Genomic DNA, 19627 nt, shown 5'->3' on the forward strand with positions numbered 1-19627 from the left:
ATCCTTGTGTCCTCCATCCATTACTCCCTGAATGTTCGGGACTTCGTGCACTTCTAGAATCCTGGTGGCCCAGCCAAGGAGGAGTGTGGTTTGAGAAACAGTAATGTACGTTTGGTAGTTTGCAGAAGTTTCTCAGAAGAGGTGCAGGCTTAGTAGTTTGGTTTTAACACTGGAAAGTTGCCTATAAAATACTTCACCCTAAGTTAAACTTCCTTGAGGTTGCTCAAGGAAGCTACAGTGAAGTCTCAGCTATAGTGTAACTACAGGAGTTCAAACCCTCCTTTAAGTAGAGGTGGGTTATGACTTCTGTATCCAAACTCTGCTGCTTCTCTTGGTGGGCACGATCAGATTTGAGAATTGAGGACTCAGCGCTGCTGTGCTTTTCTGGCATGGTTCTTGCCACTTGAGGGATTGTATGTGAAGAGGGAAACCAACAATGAGGACAGCAGGAATTTTCAGTTCCCCTGGTTGTTATGAGTTAACACAGTCTGTATTATATTTAAATATATAGACTTTTTGGGGGAACAGGTAATGTTTTTTAAACAATCATTTCTCTCTTTCTGAACTGTTTCTGTGATTCTGAAGTTTTCCAGCAACTTGTCCTCAAAAACACAGCCCTTTTTGTAGTCATAATAAATGTTTTTACTGAAATACTTCACCACAAGTGAGGCAGCATCAGCACTCTTGGGCCATTACTGATTCTAGTGTAGTTTGGACAGTAATCTGGAGGATGACAAACCACTTTTGAAGTCTTCTCAGTACAACATTTGGTGACAGCATTCCTAATCCTTTGGGTTGGAACTCTCTGAGAGGTTTTTTGAGGAAAGGGGCTGGAGACGTTGTCTTTTTGTTTCTGGGTAGTCTATATTTTAGAAGCATGGTTTAAGCCTTTGGTTGTGGTGTGGAAAGGGAGGCATTTCAGATGGAAAATGGTCTTATTTATCTTGAGTCAGTGTTACTTTACCATGTAGTTTAGAAAAAAGTTTAGGGTTCTTACTGGTCACCTCTTTTAATCAGTGTTGCTTCAATTCTAGAGTCTGAGATCTGAATGAATCTCTTATGTTTGAACTTTTTAGTAGAAATCATCTTTGGAGAGGAACAGTTCTGTTGTCACTGGCTTAGACAAAATACCTGAGTGACAGCATACAGTGTCTGGTAGGTAGATGGTAGACTTAGCTGTTAAATATCCAGTGTTAACTGACTGCAGTGACTAAATTAGTCTTTTTTGACCAGGCACTTAGATGATGGTGAGAATGCTGCAGACAGCTGTCTCCTGTCCCTTCAGTTTTGTTTTTTAATTCATTTTTTGGATATGTCGATTCTTTTAAGTAAAAGATTTTCTTTTTCAGAACTTCTTGCTTTGAGAAATTATCTTCTGCTTTATTTATTGATGAATTAGTTCTTTCAGGTTATTAGACCTGAGCATTGCAGCACTCACAGGGAGCAGAAGACAGGCGGTTCCAAGTAAAAGATCTAAAATGAAAACGTTCCTTTTGAGGTAATGTAGATTAACCTGCTGTTGTGAAAAATACAGAACTTGTGGGGTTTATCCTTATGGTAACATCTAGCAAGACTAATTCACTGTTAAAACCACTTGCCCACGTGGATACAATCCACAGCTTTATTCCTGATTTTCCTGGTTTCCACTTTTGCTCATTTGTGTGTGTGTATTTTGTTCTATGCAGATTAATAACAGTAGTTTTAGATTCAGGTTTTAGATTTACAGAAAAGTTATCAGAAATAATACAGATGGAGAAGGAAATGGCAACTCCAGTATTCTAGCCTGGGAAATCCCATGGACAGAGGAGCCTGGTGGGCCCCAGTCCCTGGGGTTGCAGAGTTGGATACGACTTAGCAACTAAATAACAGCAGCGACAGTGGAAATTCTAGACAATATATGAGAACAAAAAGTTGTAACCAATTGGGAGTTGGGGCTGAAACAAAAATCTTATTGTTTACAGATGTGATTATCTATTTAGAAAAACCAAAATAAACTGTAGCCGAATATTTTTTAAAAAATGATAATACAGAGGTCCTATATCAATCCCTAGCATCTTGCTGATGGTGAAGTTTTTACATTTCTGTGGTAACGTTTTGTTACAACTAATGCACAAGCGTGATATATCATTATTAACTAAAGATCATACTTTATTCAGATCTGATTAGTTTTTCTCTCATCCCGTCTCAGGAGATATTTAGTCCATGTCTCCTCAGGCTCCTCTGTTGCCTCTGCAACCTGGCTTGTGGGATCTTAGTTCCCCCACTAGGGATTGAACCTGCACCCCCTGCTGCTGCTGCTAAATCGCTTCAGTCGTGTCCGACTCTGTGCGACCCCATAGACGGAACCCCACCAGGCTCCGCTGTCCCTGGGATTCTCCAGGCACGAACACTGGAGTGGGTTGCCATTTCCTTCTCCAGTGCATGAAAGTGAAAAGTGAAAGTGAAGTCACTCAGTCGTGTCTGACTCTCTGCGACCCCATGGACTGCAGCCCACCAGGCTCCTCCGTCCATAGGATTTTCCAGGCAAGAGTACTGGAGTGGGGTGCCATTGCCTTCTCCGGCACCCCCTGCAGTGGAGTCCTAATCACTGGACCACAAGGGAAGTCCATTTGTCTTTTTTCTCCCCTATCTTCCACCCTCGGCTCCTTTGGATTGTGATGGTTTTTCAGGTTTGCCTTTTGTTTGTTTTTAATGACCGCAGTGGTTTTGAGGAGTATTGGAGTATTAATCAGGTATTTTGTGGGATGTGTCTCAAGTTGGATTTGTCTGATGTGTTTCTCACGGTTCGGGGGGAATCCTGAGCCCTGTTTGTGAAGGTCCGAGCTTTGTGCGGCAAGTGCAGGGTCAAAGCGCCCCCACCCCCCAGCCCATCCTCTGGATGCTGTCCCAGTGTGGCTGTTGTGTCTCGGTCTCCTCACCCCTCTCATCCCCATAGGGACCTGCTGAAGAGCTCCAGGCTTTGCCAGGATCATTCCTGGGTCTGGATTTGCTGGCTGCAGGGTTAGGTTTCATGTTTTGTTCTATTTCCTGTAAGTTGGCAGCCAACTCATAGGCTCCATCAGGCCTGAGTTTGGTCCTCTGGCAAGATCTGGAGTGGTGCTGTGTCTTTCCTAAAGGTTCTACTGTCTTGAGCACCTAATCTTAAGGGGGCAGGTGTCCAGCAGATGTTGAGAGGTGAGGTACAAATAAGGGAAATTGGTTTCTAGGGACTGAGCTGACCTGCCTCATCTTAACCTTGGCAGCTCCTGTGGCAGTGGGTTTGTCAGTCACTTTCATCACCTGTTCCAGGTTCTAGGGAATGAAGTGGGACCAGGAGGTTACATGAGGTTCTAGGAGAATCTGATGGCTCCCTGGAGGTACTTGTAATTGACAATGGGGAAGGTGATTGAAATGTGAATTAAGGACTGATTGAGGTGGTCAGTACAGAGGTAGGGGGGTGGGTGTTTGCCTGAGTCTTGCTTCTGCTCACCTGTGTGGCCTTTGACCTTGTGTGGTCCCACATCTCTTGGGGTCACAGACTTCTCATTTATAATACTATTACTTTGTATTTACATAGCGTTTTTCATATTATAAAACATCTCTCACAGTATTACATTTTGATTTTGGAACTCAGGTTCCACTTTTTAGGTGGCCTTGGCAGTTAAGTCTCCTGACCTGTTCAAGATTGCAGATTAAATGCCAAGTTTGGGCCTTGAAATTAAGTCAGTCTGACTCTGAAGTTTGTGATCCCACTAAATTATTTGGGCATGTTTTCCAGCGCCACCAAGTAATTGTCCAGTCTGCACCAACACTAACTGGGTGTCACATAAACCTGACCTAGTCTGACTGTGCGCACCTGGAGTTGGTGTCTGATCCTGCAGGTTCCAGCAGACACCCCCACTTCAGTGTCCAGTCATAAGACTCTGCTCCCCTCCTGTAGCTCACAAAGCTCAGGGAAACATTTACTGAGTTTTACTTGTTTATTGTAAAGGTTATTATGAAGAACACAGATGAGCAGCTGGATGAAGAGATACTTGGAGTGAGATCTGGGGGACCCAGAGCAGAGGAGCTTGTGTCCCAGTGGGTTTGGGGTGCATCCCCCAGCATAGCAATCAGTTCACCTCCCCAGAAGTGCTCTGAACACCATTATTTAGGGGTGTTATGGAGGCTTTATTATGTAGTCACGATTAACGGGCAGTGATCAAATCATTACACAGGTGTGACTGATTAAATTACAGGCTGATGGGGGTTGGAACTGGACATCAAAAATGAAAAGATAGTGAGCAGAAGAGGTTCTTGTTTACTGGTGTAGCAATTCTGTATTGGTAACAAAGAAGCAGCGTTTGATTGTCTTACAGTAGCCAAGTAGCCTAGCCTGTGCACTAATGAATGAACCATTGTAAAATGTTGATGGCCCACAGCATTGCTGTCCTGTTCAGAAGGTGGTATTAGAAACATTGTTACATTTATGTAACACCATGAAAAGACTGTGCAGTGTGTGTGTTGGTATAATTTCAGTGGAGTTGGGTATTTTTTGTTGTTGTCTGGTGTATAATCCGTTCCTTTTGTTACTCATTTTTATGTTCAAATCGGGCCAGAATTGCCTCGGGGAATTCCAAAAGCAGCTCCCATTCCTTCTCAGGCCCATCAGCATCAGCTGGAGTCAGTGGCTTGTAAGAGTTGCGGCTTGTGTTTGTTTTTATTTGGGGAGCACCCATTAATCCAAGAGTTGTTTACTCTGGGGTATGTGACAAATCCTTGGTGTTTACAGAAAATAGATTTGTGCTTGGGACTGCTTTCCAGTGGAGCCCTAGTTGTAAAATCTGAATCAGGGCCTTAAAATGAGTCCTGAGCATGGGCTTTTTTATGTGTGAAAAAGACTTAGTCAAATTGTGTGTGTGTGTTTGTTACCTCAGGCTTCCTTTCCCTTATCTTGATAGTTTCAGGATGTGACCAGTCTCTTTCTCTCTAGTTGTAGCCCATCTGCCTGTGTTTAATTCTTGTGGTTCCCTTTTTGTGTAGCTAAAATTCTTGACACCTGTTTTCTTTCAGCAGATTTTTCTTTGGGGAGGTGCTGCAAAAGAACAGGTGACGCAGATTTGGATTTAAAATTCAGGGCTTAAATTTTTATCTGTTTTTAAAACTTTTGTGTGTTTTAAAGGGAAATAATGTGTTAAAATTATGTACTTAACCTGATAAGTTTATATTTTGAGAGTAATACTGGTCTTGAGTTTTTTCTTGAATTATATAAACAGAATTGGATTGTTTGTTTATTAAGGTCATAGAAGAGTTTTTTTTTTTAATAAAACCATGGTCATCCATTTAATGTATCCAGAGTGATAAAAACAAGGAACACCTCTTAGTTTTTTCTTTACATCTGTAGCCATAGGGGGCGGTAAACAGATTCTAGGAGTCTGTTTGTAACAATATGTATATAAAAAGAAAACTTCCAGGCTACTGGGAAGCATTCATTGTTATACATCAAGTAGCTATTATGTAACTTAAAACTTCCCTTGTGTTACTGAGAACAATTAGAAGTAGTTAATTCCTTAGATTGATCGTTGGCAGAATAAATAGGTGATACAATTACTGTTTCTTGTATTGCAACATTTTAGAAGTCTTTCCCATGAACCTCCTACTCCTATGGAATTGCCCTGGAGCAGGGCTTCCTGCTGGGAGGGGAGAGATACTTGGGAGGGTTGGGTGGAAGAGCATTGTTTACCACAGTGCTCATGATTGCTGAGGTTATAAAACTTCAGGTTTCTGTGGTCTAGTTCTCACCCACACACCATTCTTTTTCTTGTTTCTGTGTATTGCTTTGATTCACATCCATCTTTATTGATTATAGATTTGCTGTGGTCTTGGAACCTGGAGTATCAAACTTGAAATGGTGTGCTGGTTACGGGTGCCCTGGGGGTGGGGGGGCCCTCGATGCAGAAGGACCTTTTCCGCTCCTGAAGCTTCACACGCTTGGTCTGAGTGGCTTTGGGTTGGTGTTTGAGACGGCTGAGTCCTCTTTTAAGGAGCCTGTCTGAGCTAAGTGACCTACGTGCCTTTTGGGTCGATTAACAAGATTAAGGAAAAGATCTTTCAGGTGGGGAGATCTTGAGAGGAAACCCAGGCTTCCACTTCCTCCTGAGCTGTGCCTGTCGGAATCACCTTGCTCCGGTGTCTCTGAGAACCCCAGGTTCCCAATTCTCTCTTCTGACTTTTAGGCGAAGTCGTGCGTCTGTCATGTGTGTGGCCTCCACCTGAACCGGCTGCACTCCTGCCTGCACTGTGTCTTCTTTGGCTGTTTCACGAAGAAGCACATTCACGAGCACGCCAAGTCCAAGAGGCACAACCTGGGTAAGACCCTCCTGATGCACACCTCCTGGGCTTTGGGGTCATCTTCCCAACTCGCCGCTGTGACTTTGACCTTCCACTCTCCCAGGAGTCTGCCCTTATCTGAAGTGGTTTGTGCTCTCCTTGGAACTCCTGTGGGAAGGGGAGAGAAACTGAGCCCACAAGTGTTACTGTCCAGCTTGCTTGAGGTCACGTGGAGTTGTGTGACCTAAAGGACGACTTTCTCTGAAGAGTGCGTTTCCTGCAACGGAACATCAGAGACTTGTCTTTTCCTCTGAAAAGCATGGTTAGGTGTTAGATTAGGCAGAAATCTGCAAAGGCCTTCCATGCAGCTTTAGGTTATTGATGTCATTATGGGGTTGGGGGTACTGGGTGAGTTTAGCGCTGTCTGTGAGGGGTTTGCCATGTTGTTTGTGTTCATGGAGAGGCTGGAGGTGCTGGCATCAAGGAGGGGTTACATGAAACTGAGTTTTGCTCTAGTTTTTATTTTCTGACTGCTGTCACTAAGTTTTTCTCTCCTTGAGAATTGTGTTTTCTGTCAAACGATGGTGAGGTGGTGAGGATTCCTGTAAGGAAATTGCTTTCACGAGGTCCAGACCACAGGCCCTTTCCTACAACACAGCTTCCTGTGACCCAGTCTTCCTGTGTAGAGATGGTGTCCAAACTCAGTCATTTCCAGAGGTCGTGCTTCATCTCTAGCTGAGAGCTTGAACCAGGCGGGGGAGGAGTCAGCCCAGGACGAGGCGTTAACTGGCCTTTTCGGAAGGAGAGCCGATAACACTGATGGTGCTTCATAGGCTGTGGGTGGGTGGCCGCCCAGTAGGGCCAGCAGTCAGCAGTGGCATCTCACCCAGAGGAACCAGAGAGAAGGGCTGATGGTCATGGTGGGGGGGTGGGATCCTGTGGTGTGTGGTAGAGAACTTTGTGCTTCATTCCGTCTGACTCTCAGACACGACCATGTAGGGTCTCACATGTGGGCTGAGAGTCTCTGTGGTTAGGAGGGCTGTGCAAAAGTGGGAACACGTTTACTCTTAAAAGACTGTCTGAAGAATCTTACTGAAACCCAGTGTTGTCTACAAGAGTCACTTTAGAAACTTTGTATTTGTTCATGTTGTCAGCCTGCTTGATAAACTCTGCCTCTGTTTTTGCCAGAATGAGTCAGTTTTAGGAAGTTTGCTTTAAGAGACAAAAGCACAGAACAGGAACAAGATCCTGCCCGTTGCTGTGTTAGAATGCAGTTTACAGAAGAGAGAGAGAGAGAGTGTGTGTGTGTGTGTGTGTCCGCTTCAGGTGCTCCAGATTTACATGTTTACAGGAGGGAGAGAGAGAGTGTGTGTGTGTCCATGTGTCCACTTCAGGTGCTCCAGATTTACATGTTTACAGGAGGGAGAGAGAGAGAGTGTGTGTGTGTCCATGTGTCCACTTCAGGTGCTCCAGATTTACATGTTTACAGGAGGGAGAGAGAGAGAGTGTGTGTGTGTCCATGTGTCCACTTCAGGTGCTCCAGATTTACATGTTTACAGGAGGGAGAGAGAGAGTGTGTGTGTGTGTCCATGTGTCTGCTTTAGGTGCTCCAGGTTGACGTGTTTACGGAAGAGAGTGTGTGTGTGTGTATGTCTGCTTCAGGTGCTCTGGGTTTACGTGTTTACAGAAGAGAGTGAGAGCGTGTGGGGGGGTGTGTGTGTGTGTCCGCCCGCTTCAGGTACTCCAGGTTTACGTGTTTACAGAAGAGAGAGTGTGTCTGTGTGAGTGTGTTCCAGGTTTATGTGTTTACGGAAGAGGGTGTGTGTGTGTGCGTGCGTGTTGGGAAGCCTTGGGCACGGGTCCAGGTTGTTTGCTTGGCGGCTGTGCTGCCTGCATCCTGGCAGTGAGCGCTGCTAGGTGCCTGGGTCACAGAGCTCGGGTCCCAGGAGTCTCCGTGGGCTGATAGGAATGCAAGTTTCCCTTGTTTCAAAGGACAGGCAGAGGGTCCTGGTACCGAGGGGTTGGGTCCTTTGTAAAGTACAGACGTGGCACCTCTTTCTCCCTCAGATTGCTCAACCCTTGAGGGAGCTTCAAGGGAGAATTCACATGCCTCAACTGCTTTTGGACACACTGTCTGAAGCGGGGGCACAGCCTTTGATAATAGTGGGATTTTCTGGTTAGAGAAATGGTACCTAGAAAACTTACGTTGTTTGTTTGTGTCTTGAAGTGTTACCTTTTGATTTTTAATTAAGTTTTGTTTCTTTTCTCCTTTCTCTTTTTCAGCCATCGAGCTCATGTACGGAGGTATCTACTGCTTTTTGTGTCAGGACTACGTTTATGACAAAGACATAGAAATCATTGCCAAAGAGGAGCAGCGAAAAGCTTGGAAGATGCAAGGTTTGGTTTTCTGGAGCTCTGTGAGCCTGGTTGAGTCTTACTCTGCATCCCCTGCCCCTTATCTGTCAGGGCACGAGGGGAGGGAGGTGGGAAGAGCCCCCATACCTGCCTGCTCCCTCCTGCAAGCTCTGGAGGGGCCCAGGGAGGCAGGTGCGGTGCCCACGGTTTCCTGGACCTGTGCTTTTGCCTGGGTACCCACGGGCTTGCGACTGCTGCAAGGGATTCAGCCTTGGTCCGTCTACTCCGGGATTAAGGCCAAGGAGATGCTGGTCTCAGGACCAGTGGCACTTCTCTGAACAGGTTCTGCTCTCCTCTTCTCTGGGAACGTGGCTTACTCACGGCGCATTCTCTGAAGGAAGCTCCTTTAAGTGTCTGGGACAGGGTCTTAGAAGGACCCCACATTGCCCCATCTTTGAAACACAGCCTAATAAACTCTGCTGCCACCACATTGGTTCATACACACAGTGTAGCTAATAGCACCCTCCACTGCTTAGGTGTCGGGGAGAAGTTTTCAACATGGGAGCCGACCAAACGGGAGCTTGAGCTGCTGAAACACAACCCCAAGCGGCGGAAGATCACGTCCAACTGCACCATCGGTGGGTGGGCGTGTGCCCAGTGGGGCCTCATGGGTGTGTCCGGCAGGGCAGAGCCCACGGGTGGGGCTCTTCAGGAAGCGGGTGTGAGTGTGAGCAGTCTCCCTGGCCCTGCCGATACTGCAGGGGACACGGCGTGGCTGCCAGCTTGTTGGGGAAACTTCTCTCTGACCTGTGCCCTTGTTACTGGCGGCCTTCAGGCAATTCTGCCAGAATGGTTGATGCTGAAGTTGGGGGCCAAATGCTAGGGGTCAGCACTCCTCGGAGCCTTTTCCTGCAAGAGGAGCACAAGCCTTGGAAAGAGGCTCCGTTCTTCTCACATGAGCGGGGCCGTGGGCTGGCAAGGTCGTGACACCCACTGACCCAGCCCTCCGCTGCCAGGTCTCCGCGGCCTCATCAACCTGGGGAACACGTGCTTCATGAACTGCATCGTGCAGGCGCTCACGCACACGCCTCTGCTACGCGACTTCTTCCTGTCCGACCGGCACCGCTGTGAGATGCAGAGCCCCAGCTCCTGCCTGGTCTGCGAGATGTCCTCCCTCTTCCAGGAGGTGCGGGGGCGGGAGGGGGCAGTTCTGTCACCTCACCTGCGGTGGGCATCTCATACACGCCCCTGTCATGGAACCATGTGTTCTTCCCAAGAGGATCTCTAGCCGAGAGACTCCGCGTCATTCTCAGAGGCTCACTGCTGCCATATATGGGGTATGAGCAGCGGATGCTGGCCCCCTCGCCCCCCCAGCCCCCATCCGTCAACTGCTGCTTTGTCCATAGGGCGGTGGGTCTTGTTGCCAGCCTTGCTGACTGAGTCACCAGAGGTCCCTGTCCCTGATGGGCTCACAGGCTGACCTTCCAGGCTCAGGGCCCAACTGCAGGACAGGGTCCCGCTCCTTGGGTGCTGGGAGGACCCAGGTGTCTTCAGGTGTTGGCCCCAGGCCTTTGATTGCATCCTCTCATTTTCCTGTTACACCTTGGCTGCTTGGAGCCTGCCTGACTACAGTGCTGGAATTATTCACCGTCTGGCCCTTTTCAGAAGTCTCTCGATCCCTGGCCCATCCAGTCCTCACGTTCCTGCAGCCTGCCAGCAGTGGCTGGGGTTACAGGAGTGAACAAGCTGAGTGGTATCGTTGGGCCAGAACAGGGGACATGGGTGCCGTGGAATAGTCTGGTGGGGGTCTCATTCGGGCACTGTTGGTGGTGAGTTTATCCTGTCACGTTGCTCTTTAGGCTCTGGTTTATGGGGGTACAATTTATACACAGCAAAAGTCACCTTTTAGTGTATATGTGTGTGTGGGTATTTAAAAAAAGCTTTTTATTCACGTTTGACCAAAGTGAAAGTGTTAGTCACTTCATTGTGTCCAACTTTTTGCGGACCCATGGACTGGAGCCCACCAGGCTCCTATGCCAGTGGAATTCTCCAGCTGAGAGTACTGGAGTGGGTTGCCATGCCCTCCTCTGTGTGTGTTTCGATGAAAGTTTGCCACAGTTCATCACTTAGACATATTTCTAGAAAATAGATGTGGGGATGGAGAAAACTTACGTGCAGACTCCAAATAAAAACACAGTTTGCATGAAAAGGAGAGGAAGCGACCATCTTGGCTGACTCGTCGGGTGTGCCCGTGGGGCCTCTGTGTTGCTCCTGATGAGGCTGCCGCTCCTTCTCTCTGCACAGTTCTACTCGGGGCACCGGTCCCCCCACATCCCGTACAAGCTGCTGCACCTGGTGTGGACGCATGCCCGGCACCTGGCAGGCTACGAGCAGCAGGATGCGCACGAGTTCCTCATCGCGGCCCTGGATGTCCTGCACCGGCACTGCAAAGGTGGGGCTGCGGGGGTGGACCTTCCAGGGTGGGCTCTGCAGGGGTGTAGGCTGCAAAAGTGAGCGTCCAGCAGGGGTGAGGACAGGGCTGCTCCTGGACCAGTTATTGCACATGAGATAACATTTAGTGTCAGACCAATGGCAGGCAGGTCTTAGGGAGAAACAAGGGGAGAAAACGGAACACACGGCAGGTTCACCCAGGCCCTCCTGCTGCAGCCTGCCCTAGGGGACCGGCCTTGTCCCTAGGCTCAGCAGCTTGATGGCAAGCTGCCTTGGGGCCCAGGGTCACAGAGCCGTGGTCTCCCCAGGTGACGATAATGGGAAGAAGGCCAACAACCCCAACCACTGCAACTGTATCATAGACCAGATCTTCACAGGGGGGCTGCAGTCTGATGTCACCTGCCAGGTGTGCCAGTAAGTGTTCCCCCTGCCCAAGGATTCTGGGGCCTTGTCACTCTGCTGCCCACAGGCCATCCTTGCTCACATGTGCCCCTGCTTGCTCCTAGTGGGGTCTCCACCACCATCGACCCCTTCTGGGACATCAGCCTGGACCTCCCTGGCTCTTCCACCCCCTTCTGGCCGCTGAGCCCTGGAAGCGAGAGCAGTGTGGTAAATGGGGAGAGCCACGTGTCAGGAACCACGACCCTCACCGACTGCCTGAGGAGGTGAGGTGGCCATGCCTTATGGGCAGAGGAGCCCTCCCTGTGTCTGCTTGGGGAGAGTCCTGGGAAACCCAGACCTCGGGCCCCACCTTCCCACATAGGAGCTGAGGGGGCACATTTGAGGAATGTTGTATCCGTAGAATTGTACATCATGTAATCTCTCATGGTTGACTTTTCCACTCACCTTAATTCTCTGGAGACTCATCCAGGTTGTGTGTATCACCAGTTGCTTTCTTTTAATTGCTCAGTAGTATTTTGCAGTGTACACCGGTTAATCACTCGTTTGCTGAAGGACATCTGCATTGCTTCCAGGTTTTTATTGGTCCTTACAAATAAAGCTGCAGTTAGGAATCACTCATGTACAGTTTTTTGTGAATGCTGGTTTTCACTTTTCAGGGAGTAATTTGACTGCTGTGTCTTACGGTAGTTAGAAAATCATTACTTAGGGTGAGAATTCTTTATGACAGAGAAGAGGAAGAAGTAGCTTTTTTCTTTTTTCATTGTAACGTCACAAGCGTCCTTAATTGTGCATGTGTTTAGGAACAAAATGAACTCACTGAAAGTGATAAAAAAAGCTTTTCTCTCTTCCCTCTCTTAGTGTTCTCATCTTTTTTTTTTTTTTTTAATTAAAAGTGCACGTTTTTGATGTGTTGCAGATTTACCAGACCAGAGCACTTAGGAAGCAGTGCCAAGATCAAATGCAGCGGTTGCCATAGCTACCAGGAGTCCACCAAGCAGCTCACCATGAAAAAGCTGCCCATTGTGGCCTGCTTCCACCTCAAAGTGAGTTCCCCAAGCACGTCCCGGGCCCGAGGTGGGTGTGCAGTGCCCATCTTGCCTCTGGAGCACATAGGCCAGTGTCTCCTGTAAGTGACTGTTCGTGTCTGTTGTCAGGAGGTTTGCTGTGAATCAAAAAGATACTACTTTATAACTAAAACAGAGCAAGTTACTCTGGGTAGGGGGTGGTTAGGGGTTTACTCCTCCTCCCCTCCAAATTCTTCCATCTTCAGCCCAAGTTTTCTGAATTTCTTTTACTTAAAAGCAAAGACCCTTTGCACTAAGGTCTAATCCTGGGGTCAGCATGCTTTCTGTGAAGGGCCAGTAGCAAGTGTGAGTCCTGTGTGATGAGTTAAGAAAGAATACGCGGCAGAGCTGCCGTGTTTGCTCTTCTTGGGCATTTTTTAATGGTCTCTGTTGCTTATTTTTCTGTTTTGTGACCCTTTAAAGGTATAAGACAACCCAAAACCCCAGCTCTGCCTTGCTAGTGGTCCAGTGTCCTGTTTTGTGGGGAAGCGTCCTGTCTGGCAGGGGACACAGGGCGTGGGGCATGTGCCCTGTTTTTCCTGCAAGATTCTGTGTCATGTCCACACCTGCCGTCAGGCCCATTGTTTCAGGGGTGGTGGGTTAAGCCCCGTGGGGTTTGTCATCCTGTGGATTCTGAGCTCTGGCTCTGGGCAGAAGCAGGGCACTTCAGAAAACACAGGAAGGCATGTTAGAAGCCTTGGAGACACGGTGGGAGGAGCCCTAACCTGTCTCCTCCATCCTTCCATTTCTGCAGCGGTTTGAACACTCAGCCAAACTCCGGCGTAAGATCACCACCTACGTGTCTTTCCCCCTGGAGCTGGACATGACCCCCTTCATGGCCTCCAGGTTTGTTCTCTCTCCATGGTCGGGTGGGTGTGGTGCCAGGTCCCTGATGAGGCCCCAGTGAGCCCTGATGTCATGGAAGCCCCTGACCCCGACTGTTCTGATCCCTCCCCGTGTGAGGGAGGCTGGCCCCCAACTGGCTGTCGTAGGACCGACTCAGACATAGGCTGTCTGCCCTTCAGCAGCATTTCAGCCACAGGCACTGGGGTTGGATACAAATCACCAGGGTGGTTTTGCAGCTGCAGATGTCATTCGTTTTGTTTTCGAGTCTTTGTTTCCTGGACCACTTAAAATTTACCTTCACACAACGCCGGGACACTTACTAGTGTGTCAGACAAGGGCTGCTGTGGTGGACAACTGCGGGGGGATGTCGAAGCAGCAGATCCTTGAGCCCATGTAGGCTGGGCCCAGGTGGGTCCAGTGAGGCTGACCCTCTGGCCAGGGGTGGGGTGAGGAGACAGGATGGGTTGGGGGAACCGTGGGTCCTGGCTGACTCCAGCTCTGTGCCTTGGTGTGGATGGTCCACTTGGCCAGCCTGGGCCTCGGTTTCCTCACTGTAAGTTGGAGGCCGTCTCTGCATGAGGCAGAGTTTCTGGGAGAACCAGACGCATGGAAGCCACATAAGCGTGGTTTGCAAGTCCCTGGTGAGGGTGATCGGTTAACGTTTTGATCAAGGCTGAGTCTGCCGCTGTCCTTACAGCAAAGAGAGCAGGATGAACGGGCAGTATCAGCAGCCGACAGACAGTCTCAACAACGACAACAAGTGAGTGGCTCCACCTGGCGGACGGGCTAGCGTCTTGAGTGAGAGTGGGCCCTGGGCCTTAGGGAGGCCCCACCTGCATTGCCTGGGAGACTGTGTGTCTGTGTCTGTGTGTGTGTGTGTGTGTGTGTGTGTGTCACTGGCCGGCCTCCTGTGGTGCTGTGGCCACTCCTCTGTCAGGGCAGGGCCTCCCCCACCTGCATCTAAGCTTGCCTCCTTTTGCAGGAGCCTGACCTTCCCAGCGCCTTGACTAGGCCCTGTCCTCCTTTCCCGTCCTTCCTACTGGCGGCCGAGGGGAGGCTTGCAGCAGCTCCAGTGTCTCCTGGGTGGCCTGTCCCCTTACCCTTCCTCGTCAGCATTCATTCTTGGGCTGCTGCCTGTGGGGACTGTGGTCCCGGGTGGTGACAGGTTGAGTGATCTCCATGTCTCTGCTGCCATCCCATCAGGTACTCGTTGTTTGCGGTGGTCAACCACCAGGGGACCCTGGAGAGCGGCCACTACACCAGTTTCATCCGACAGCACAAGGACCAGTGGTTCAAATGTGATGACGCCATCATCACCAAGGCCAGCATCGCGGACGTGCTGGACAGCGAGGGGTGCGTCCCGCAGGTCCAAGGTCCCCTGACCGCAGCTCCCCCTGTGCCCATCCGTGAGGCTCCTGCCCCAGATGACCTGCTGTGACCCTGACAGCATTTGGGCTTGGAGTTCTAGGCAGCAGGGCAGCCTTGAGATTCCGTGGTGGCCCTGAGAGATCTCGGTGGGTGGAACCTGGGGCAGGCATCCTTCAGAGAGGGACCCCCACCCAAGGGAGGGCAGTCTTGGGCTGGGGCGTGGGCTGGGGGCCTCGGCTCTGTGGGGACAGGTGCCCCACAGCCACCCCAGATGGGTGGTGAGCTTGCCTTCTCCTCCACAGGTACTTGCTGTTCTACCACAAGCAGTTCCTGGAGTATGAGTAGCCCTGCGGGAGCCCCTGCATGCCTGGGGCCATGCTGTGCAGATGCTTGGCAGGAGGTGGGCCCAGGGGTTGAGGGCAAAGGAGACAGTGCCCCCATGTCTCCCATGCCCCTTGGAGTGCCAGCAGCTCCAGGCTGGGGGCTCAGAAAGGGCCAAGAGGAGACGCGGGCCTTGCGATCTTTCTCGGTGAATTTGGGGTCTTGAGTATGCGTAGCATGGATCCAGGGCCCGGAGCTTGTGGAGCTGACAGCCCAGTGCGGCCTCCGGCTTGTCTGTCCTGCAGATGCCAGCATTGTCCTGCATGCGGAAGGACCTCCCCATTTTCTAGAAATAGGCATTTTCTTATTCTCCCTCTTTCTCTCTTTTCCATGATTGTGAATTTCATGAATGCAGTGATAGTAATGTGAACGAATTACCGAGTTCAGACTGAACCTTAGATCATTTTCCCTTGATTCTGGAGAGTGGGTCTTGCTTCTTCACTGGTGCTGCTTTTGTTGCCCCCACCCCTCATCCCCAGGGACCTCCGTGTCCGTGTCAGAGCCGCGAGTGAGGAGCAGGCTGGGCAGGGAACGGTCTCCGTCTTGCAGTAACTCAAGTGTGTCTGGTGGTTTCACTGTTTCTCTCCTTGTGTTTCCTTCCTGGCCACCTGGCCCACGAGCTCTCCCAGTCGCTGCCGGGCAGTGGACATGTTGGATGGTGTGGGGGGGCCTTGCAGGGATGGGGGGTGTTGCTGCATTCCACGCTGGGGGTCTCTGCTTTCTTTCTGCTTGTTTCTGTTGCAGCAGGAAAGACGGCCAGGACAGAGGCAGTGGGACGGGCTAAAGGAGCAGATGCACCCGTCTGTCCACACCCTTAGATTGTCCATTCTGAGAGAGTCCAAGCTGGAGACGGGGACAAGCCCGTCTGCCCTGAACTGTGAGGGCTACTTCCTGGAGAGGAACACATCCCCCTGCAGCTGGGTCCGCAGACTTTCCGCAGAGGGCCAGCTGGTTGGTGCTCCCAGCTTGTGGGCCCTGTGATCTCTTTCACAGCTGACACATAGACAAATGTAGCTGTGTTCTGGAGAACTTTACATGAGCATGGAAATACGAATGTCGCCTGCTTTTCTCATGTCACAGGGTGTTAACTTTTTTCACTCTTTAAAGGCGTGCACATAGTTCTCAGCCAATGGGCAGTGGACCGGGTCCAGCTTGTCAGCTGCTTGGGTCCAGGAGTGGCGTGGTTGCCGTGCAGGGTGGAAGGTGCTGGCTGGGGTCCCTAGGCCGGGTCATCATACCTGGCAGATACGGCCCAAGTGCCGGCCAGGGTCATGCAGTTCTGTTTCTGTATTTCAGGAACACAAGTTGTTAAGCTTATTTTGAAACAGCCATGAGCATCATCAGACGTGCGGGTGGGCACCTGTTCTCGGGAAAAAACCACCTGCGTGGCCCGTGCACTATGGCTGCTCTGAGGGCTCTGGGCAGAGGCCTCGCAGGCCAGGCCCTGGGCTGGAGGTGATTGTGGAGCTCTGGGCCTGGGGCCTCCGTGTTAAGTGGGGACAGAGTGGATATCCTGGCCTCTAGTTTCTGTCGGGTCACTCTGTCCCTCCCTGCACCCTTTCTGGGCCCTTAACTCATGTCTATAGCCCCTGGCTGGGGAGACAGTGAAGCCAGGTTTCTCTTTTCTAAATGTTATTTTTGAATTTTTATATCTGGATTAATCCTCTTGACTCCCTCTGGCCTGGTGTTGTGAGCACTTAGCTCTGTGTCTGCTAAAGATATCGCCCCCTGACTGGAAGAGCCACGTGGGGTGGAGGCAAGGTGGGCATGACGCTTTGGCTGTGCCGAGGTCCTGCCGTGATGTCAGGAACAGGGGCTGTGTTTGGGAGCCCTTTCTCTCAGCTCCCGATGCAGCTGCTGGAAACAGTTTCCCATTTCTCACAACCACCCGTGTCAACGTCCAGACCACGGAGGACTCCTGGGCGACTCCTCCCCCAACACTGGTGTATCAAAGTGACTGTCTCTCTGAGACATCGGCTGCTGTGTTGACACGTCACAGGGAGGCGGTGGCTCTCTCTCTCTGGGGTGTCCTGAGTTGGGGAGTGGGGGCCCTCCTTCCTGCACCAGAACGCCTGGGACTCACCCTTCTGCAGTGTGTACACTCGTGCTATCGTAGCTTGCTCAGTGTAGATGCTCCCATCGTATAAAATTGCCGTTCTTTTGACAGTTCAGGTAACTGATTTACTATAACTTTAACAAAATCATAAGAACAAGATGCCAGTGATTGTGCTGTGGATTTTATCATGAGGACGTCTCCATGTCCCTTTCCTTGCCGTTCTGAGGGACTGTTTGGCTCCTCTCCTCCCTAATGGCTTGTAGTCTTTCCTGTGTCGTAATAAAGTTGCATTTTATTCTGAAAACTGGTTGGTCTCCCATTACTGGTGCCCAAGGCCCGTCTGACGCCAGCCCCTTCATTTGCTCCAACCCAGACCTGCCCTGGGCCAGGAAGTCCATGTCGTTTGCATCTTCTCATCCTGGGGGTGAGAGTGACTTGAGCCTGGGGCTCAGGGCCATATGGTCTGTCAGATTTTGAATTTAATGTCACCTGAGGGGCTTTAAATGCAGGAATCCTTGGAGACTTTGAGCACAGGACCTGGGACGTGGTGCAGGGACACGCATGTGGGGAAGGCCACCCTGCTGTTGAGCAGGTGGCAGGTGTGAGTCAGTGAGCAGAGAAGGTCCCTGGCCTGGTCAGTGCTGTTTGACTCTGCACTTGTCATGGGCTGTGGCCCATCCACCCTTCATTTCTGAAGCGTCTTTTTCAAGGTACGTGAGGCGCAGACTCCTTCAGTTCCCTCACGCGGAAATACCAGCAAGCGCCAGCAAGCCCGTGGGGCTCCAGAGTTGCCATCCTTGCCTTACCCCACAGTCTCTCCACGTTAACCAGGACCACTGCTGTATCCCTGAAGAAAGGCACCCCCCCCGCCACCCCCCACTGCCCCCAGGGTCTTAGACCTTCAACCCAGAGTTGTCCAGGCTGGGATTGAAGACCTACAATGGGGTTGGTATAAAGCTGTAGTGTTCCAGCAGCCTTCGCCCTCCGTTCCAGGACCTGTGCGTGCTAACCATGGTCTGGTTAAAAGTGTTAAGTTGTCCTGGAAGTCGTGCCTTCAGCGGTTGGGCTTGTGGAGCGTCGTGTCCTGGGGAGTGTGGACAGGCAGGGCAGGCAGAGCTGAGTCCAGAAGATGGGTCCATCCCACGAAGACAGATGCTGACCCCTGTGTAGTCAGCTGGCCAGCAGGTGGCCACCTGTTGCTGTGATATGGGAAGTCACCTCCAGGCTTCAGAGCTGGTTTGGGAGCTGGGCTGGTCAGGCATCCTGCAGGAGTGGCTGGTGAGCTGGGCCCGGGGCCTGACATGGAGCCTGTTCCAGTATCCCCCCGCTACCCCATTTTGATGGCCCCTTTGTTGTGGGCCCTTGGAGCAGTGGCGTGGGGGCAGTGAGCCGTCGGCAGCTGCAACAGGCAGCTTCGTCCACCTGGTGAGCGTCCTCTGTCAGGCTTCTTGGTGAGCACAATCTTCCTGACCTGAGAGGTCTGTCCCCACCCACGTCTTCTGTCGCTGGCCTTTTAATCCTGTTCCTTCTGAGTCTTTAACTGTCCAACCAGCTGTTGGCACTGCCCCAGGAGTCCACATAGGTCAGTACTTGTAGCCAGTCTTCTTCCTGACAAGGTGGGTGACTGGATATAGTACTTAGAGTTTTGCTTGGGGCGAGGACTTCCCTTTGTTGCTGTCCTTCGGGATGCCCCTCGGGTCCCTGGTCACAGTGTGTGTGGATGTTGGGGCCACCACGCCCACTGCCCATGCGTGTCCACTGCTGCACACTCACTCTTGTGTGTTCAGGGCGCTCGGGCCATGCTGTGTCCGTGTCAGGTGCTCGGCCCGAGTAGCAGCTCTTCCTGTGGAGGAGGATGGACCCCCGAGGTGGGACAAGGTCAGCGTGCTCGCAGCACCTGTGCTGGTGCCCTGGGGTCCCTGCTGAACTCCTGATGCATCCTAAGGCTCAGTGGTGCGGCACGCTTGTGCTCCTGCAGGTCCTGCTTTAACTGGGAGCCATGTGCTGCCAGTATAGACAGGTGGACTTAACATGCCCTAACGTGTCAGTAGGGCTGCCTGTTCACACGGGAGGTGTGGGGGTGCAGTACCTTGTCTTCCTGCTTCAGACCATGGAATCCCTGGAAATGCCACCAAATTGGGGGGCCCGTGAGTTTGGGGGTTTCTCATGTATTTATAATTTTTTAAATTCTTATTTGCTTTTTTATTGGAATATGGCTGATTTACAGTGTCATGCTGGTTTCTGCTGTACAGCAAAGTGAATCAGTTATATGTACACGTATATCCACTCTTTTTAGATTCTCTTTCCATATAGGCCATTACAGAGTATTGAGTAGAGTTCCCTGTGCTTTACAGTAGGTCCTTATCAGTTGTCCAGGAATCTGTATATATGTCAGTCCCAATCTCCTAGTTTATCC

At 50.7% G+C, this 19627-nt stretch overlaps 1 protein-coding gene across 8 annotated transcripts in view; it reads left to right on the plus strand.

Annotated features, from left to right (window-relative positions):
- The window catches only part of USP22 (ubiquitin specific peptidase 22), a 33097-nt gene extending 15582 nt beyond the window's left edge, over nucleotides 1-17515 (plus strand). For 2 of the 8 annotated variants that reach the window (XM_081583394.1, XM_081583391.1), the window contains exons 2-13: nucleotides 6195-6327; nucleotides 8572-8685; nucleotides 9180-9281; nucleotides 9660-9829; nucleotides 10948-11095; nucleotides 11403-11508; nucleotides 11601-11759; nucleotides 12413-12539; nucleotides 13315-13406; nucleotides 14104-14166; nucleotides 14610-14812; nucleotides 15026-17515. In XM_081583394.1, coding sequence (XP_081439520.1) covers nucleotides 8583-8685; nucleotides 9180-9281; nucleotides 9660-9829; nucleotides 10948-11095; nucleotides 11403-11508; nucleotides 11601-11759; nucleotides 12413-12539; nucleotides 13315-13406; nucleotides 14104-14166; nucleotides 14610-14812; nucleotides 15026-15321 — 1569 coding nt within the window. In that variant the 5' untranslated portion in view covers nucleotides 6195-6327; nucleotides 8572-8582 and the 3' untranslated portion in view covers nucleotides 15322-17515. Of the gene's footprint in view, nucleotides 1-6194; nucleotides 6328-8571; nucleotides 8691-9155; nucleotides 9282-9659; nucleotides 9830-10947; nucleotides 11096-11402; nucleotides 11509-11600; nucleotides 11760-12412; nucleotides 12540-13314; nucleotides 13439-14028; nucleotides 14167-14609; nucleotides 14841-15025 lie in introns of all 8 variants that reach the window. The other 6 variants (XM_081583398.1, XM_081583396.1, XR_014080423.1 and 3 more) reach the window with 5 other exon arrangements.
- Nucleotides 17516-19627: the final 2112 nt, after the last annotated feature.

Source organism: Giraffa tippelskirchi, chromosome 3 (assembly GCF_054371585.1).
Source record: "Giraffa tippelskirchi isolate mGirTip1 chromosome 3, T2T-mGirTip1v1.2.pri, whole genome shotgun sequence".
Lineage (NCBI taxonomy): Eukaryota > Metazoa > Chordata > Mammalia > Artiodactyla > Giraffidae > Giraffa > Giraffa tippelskirchi.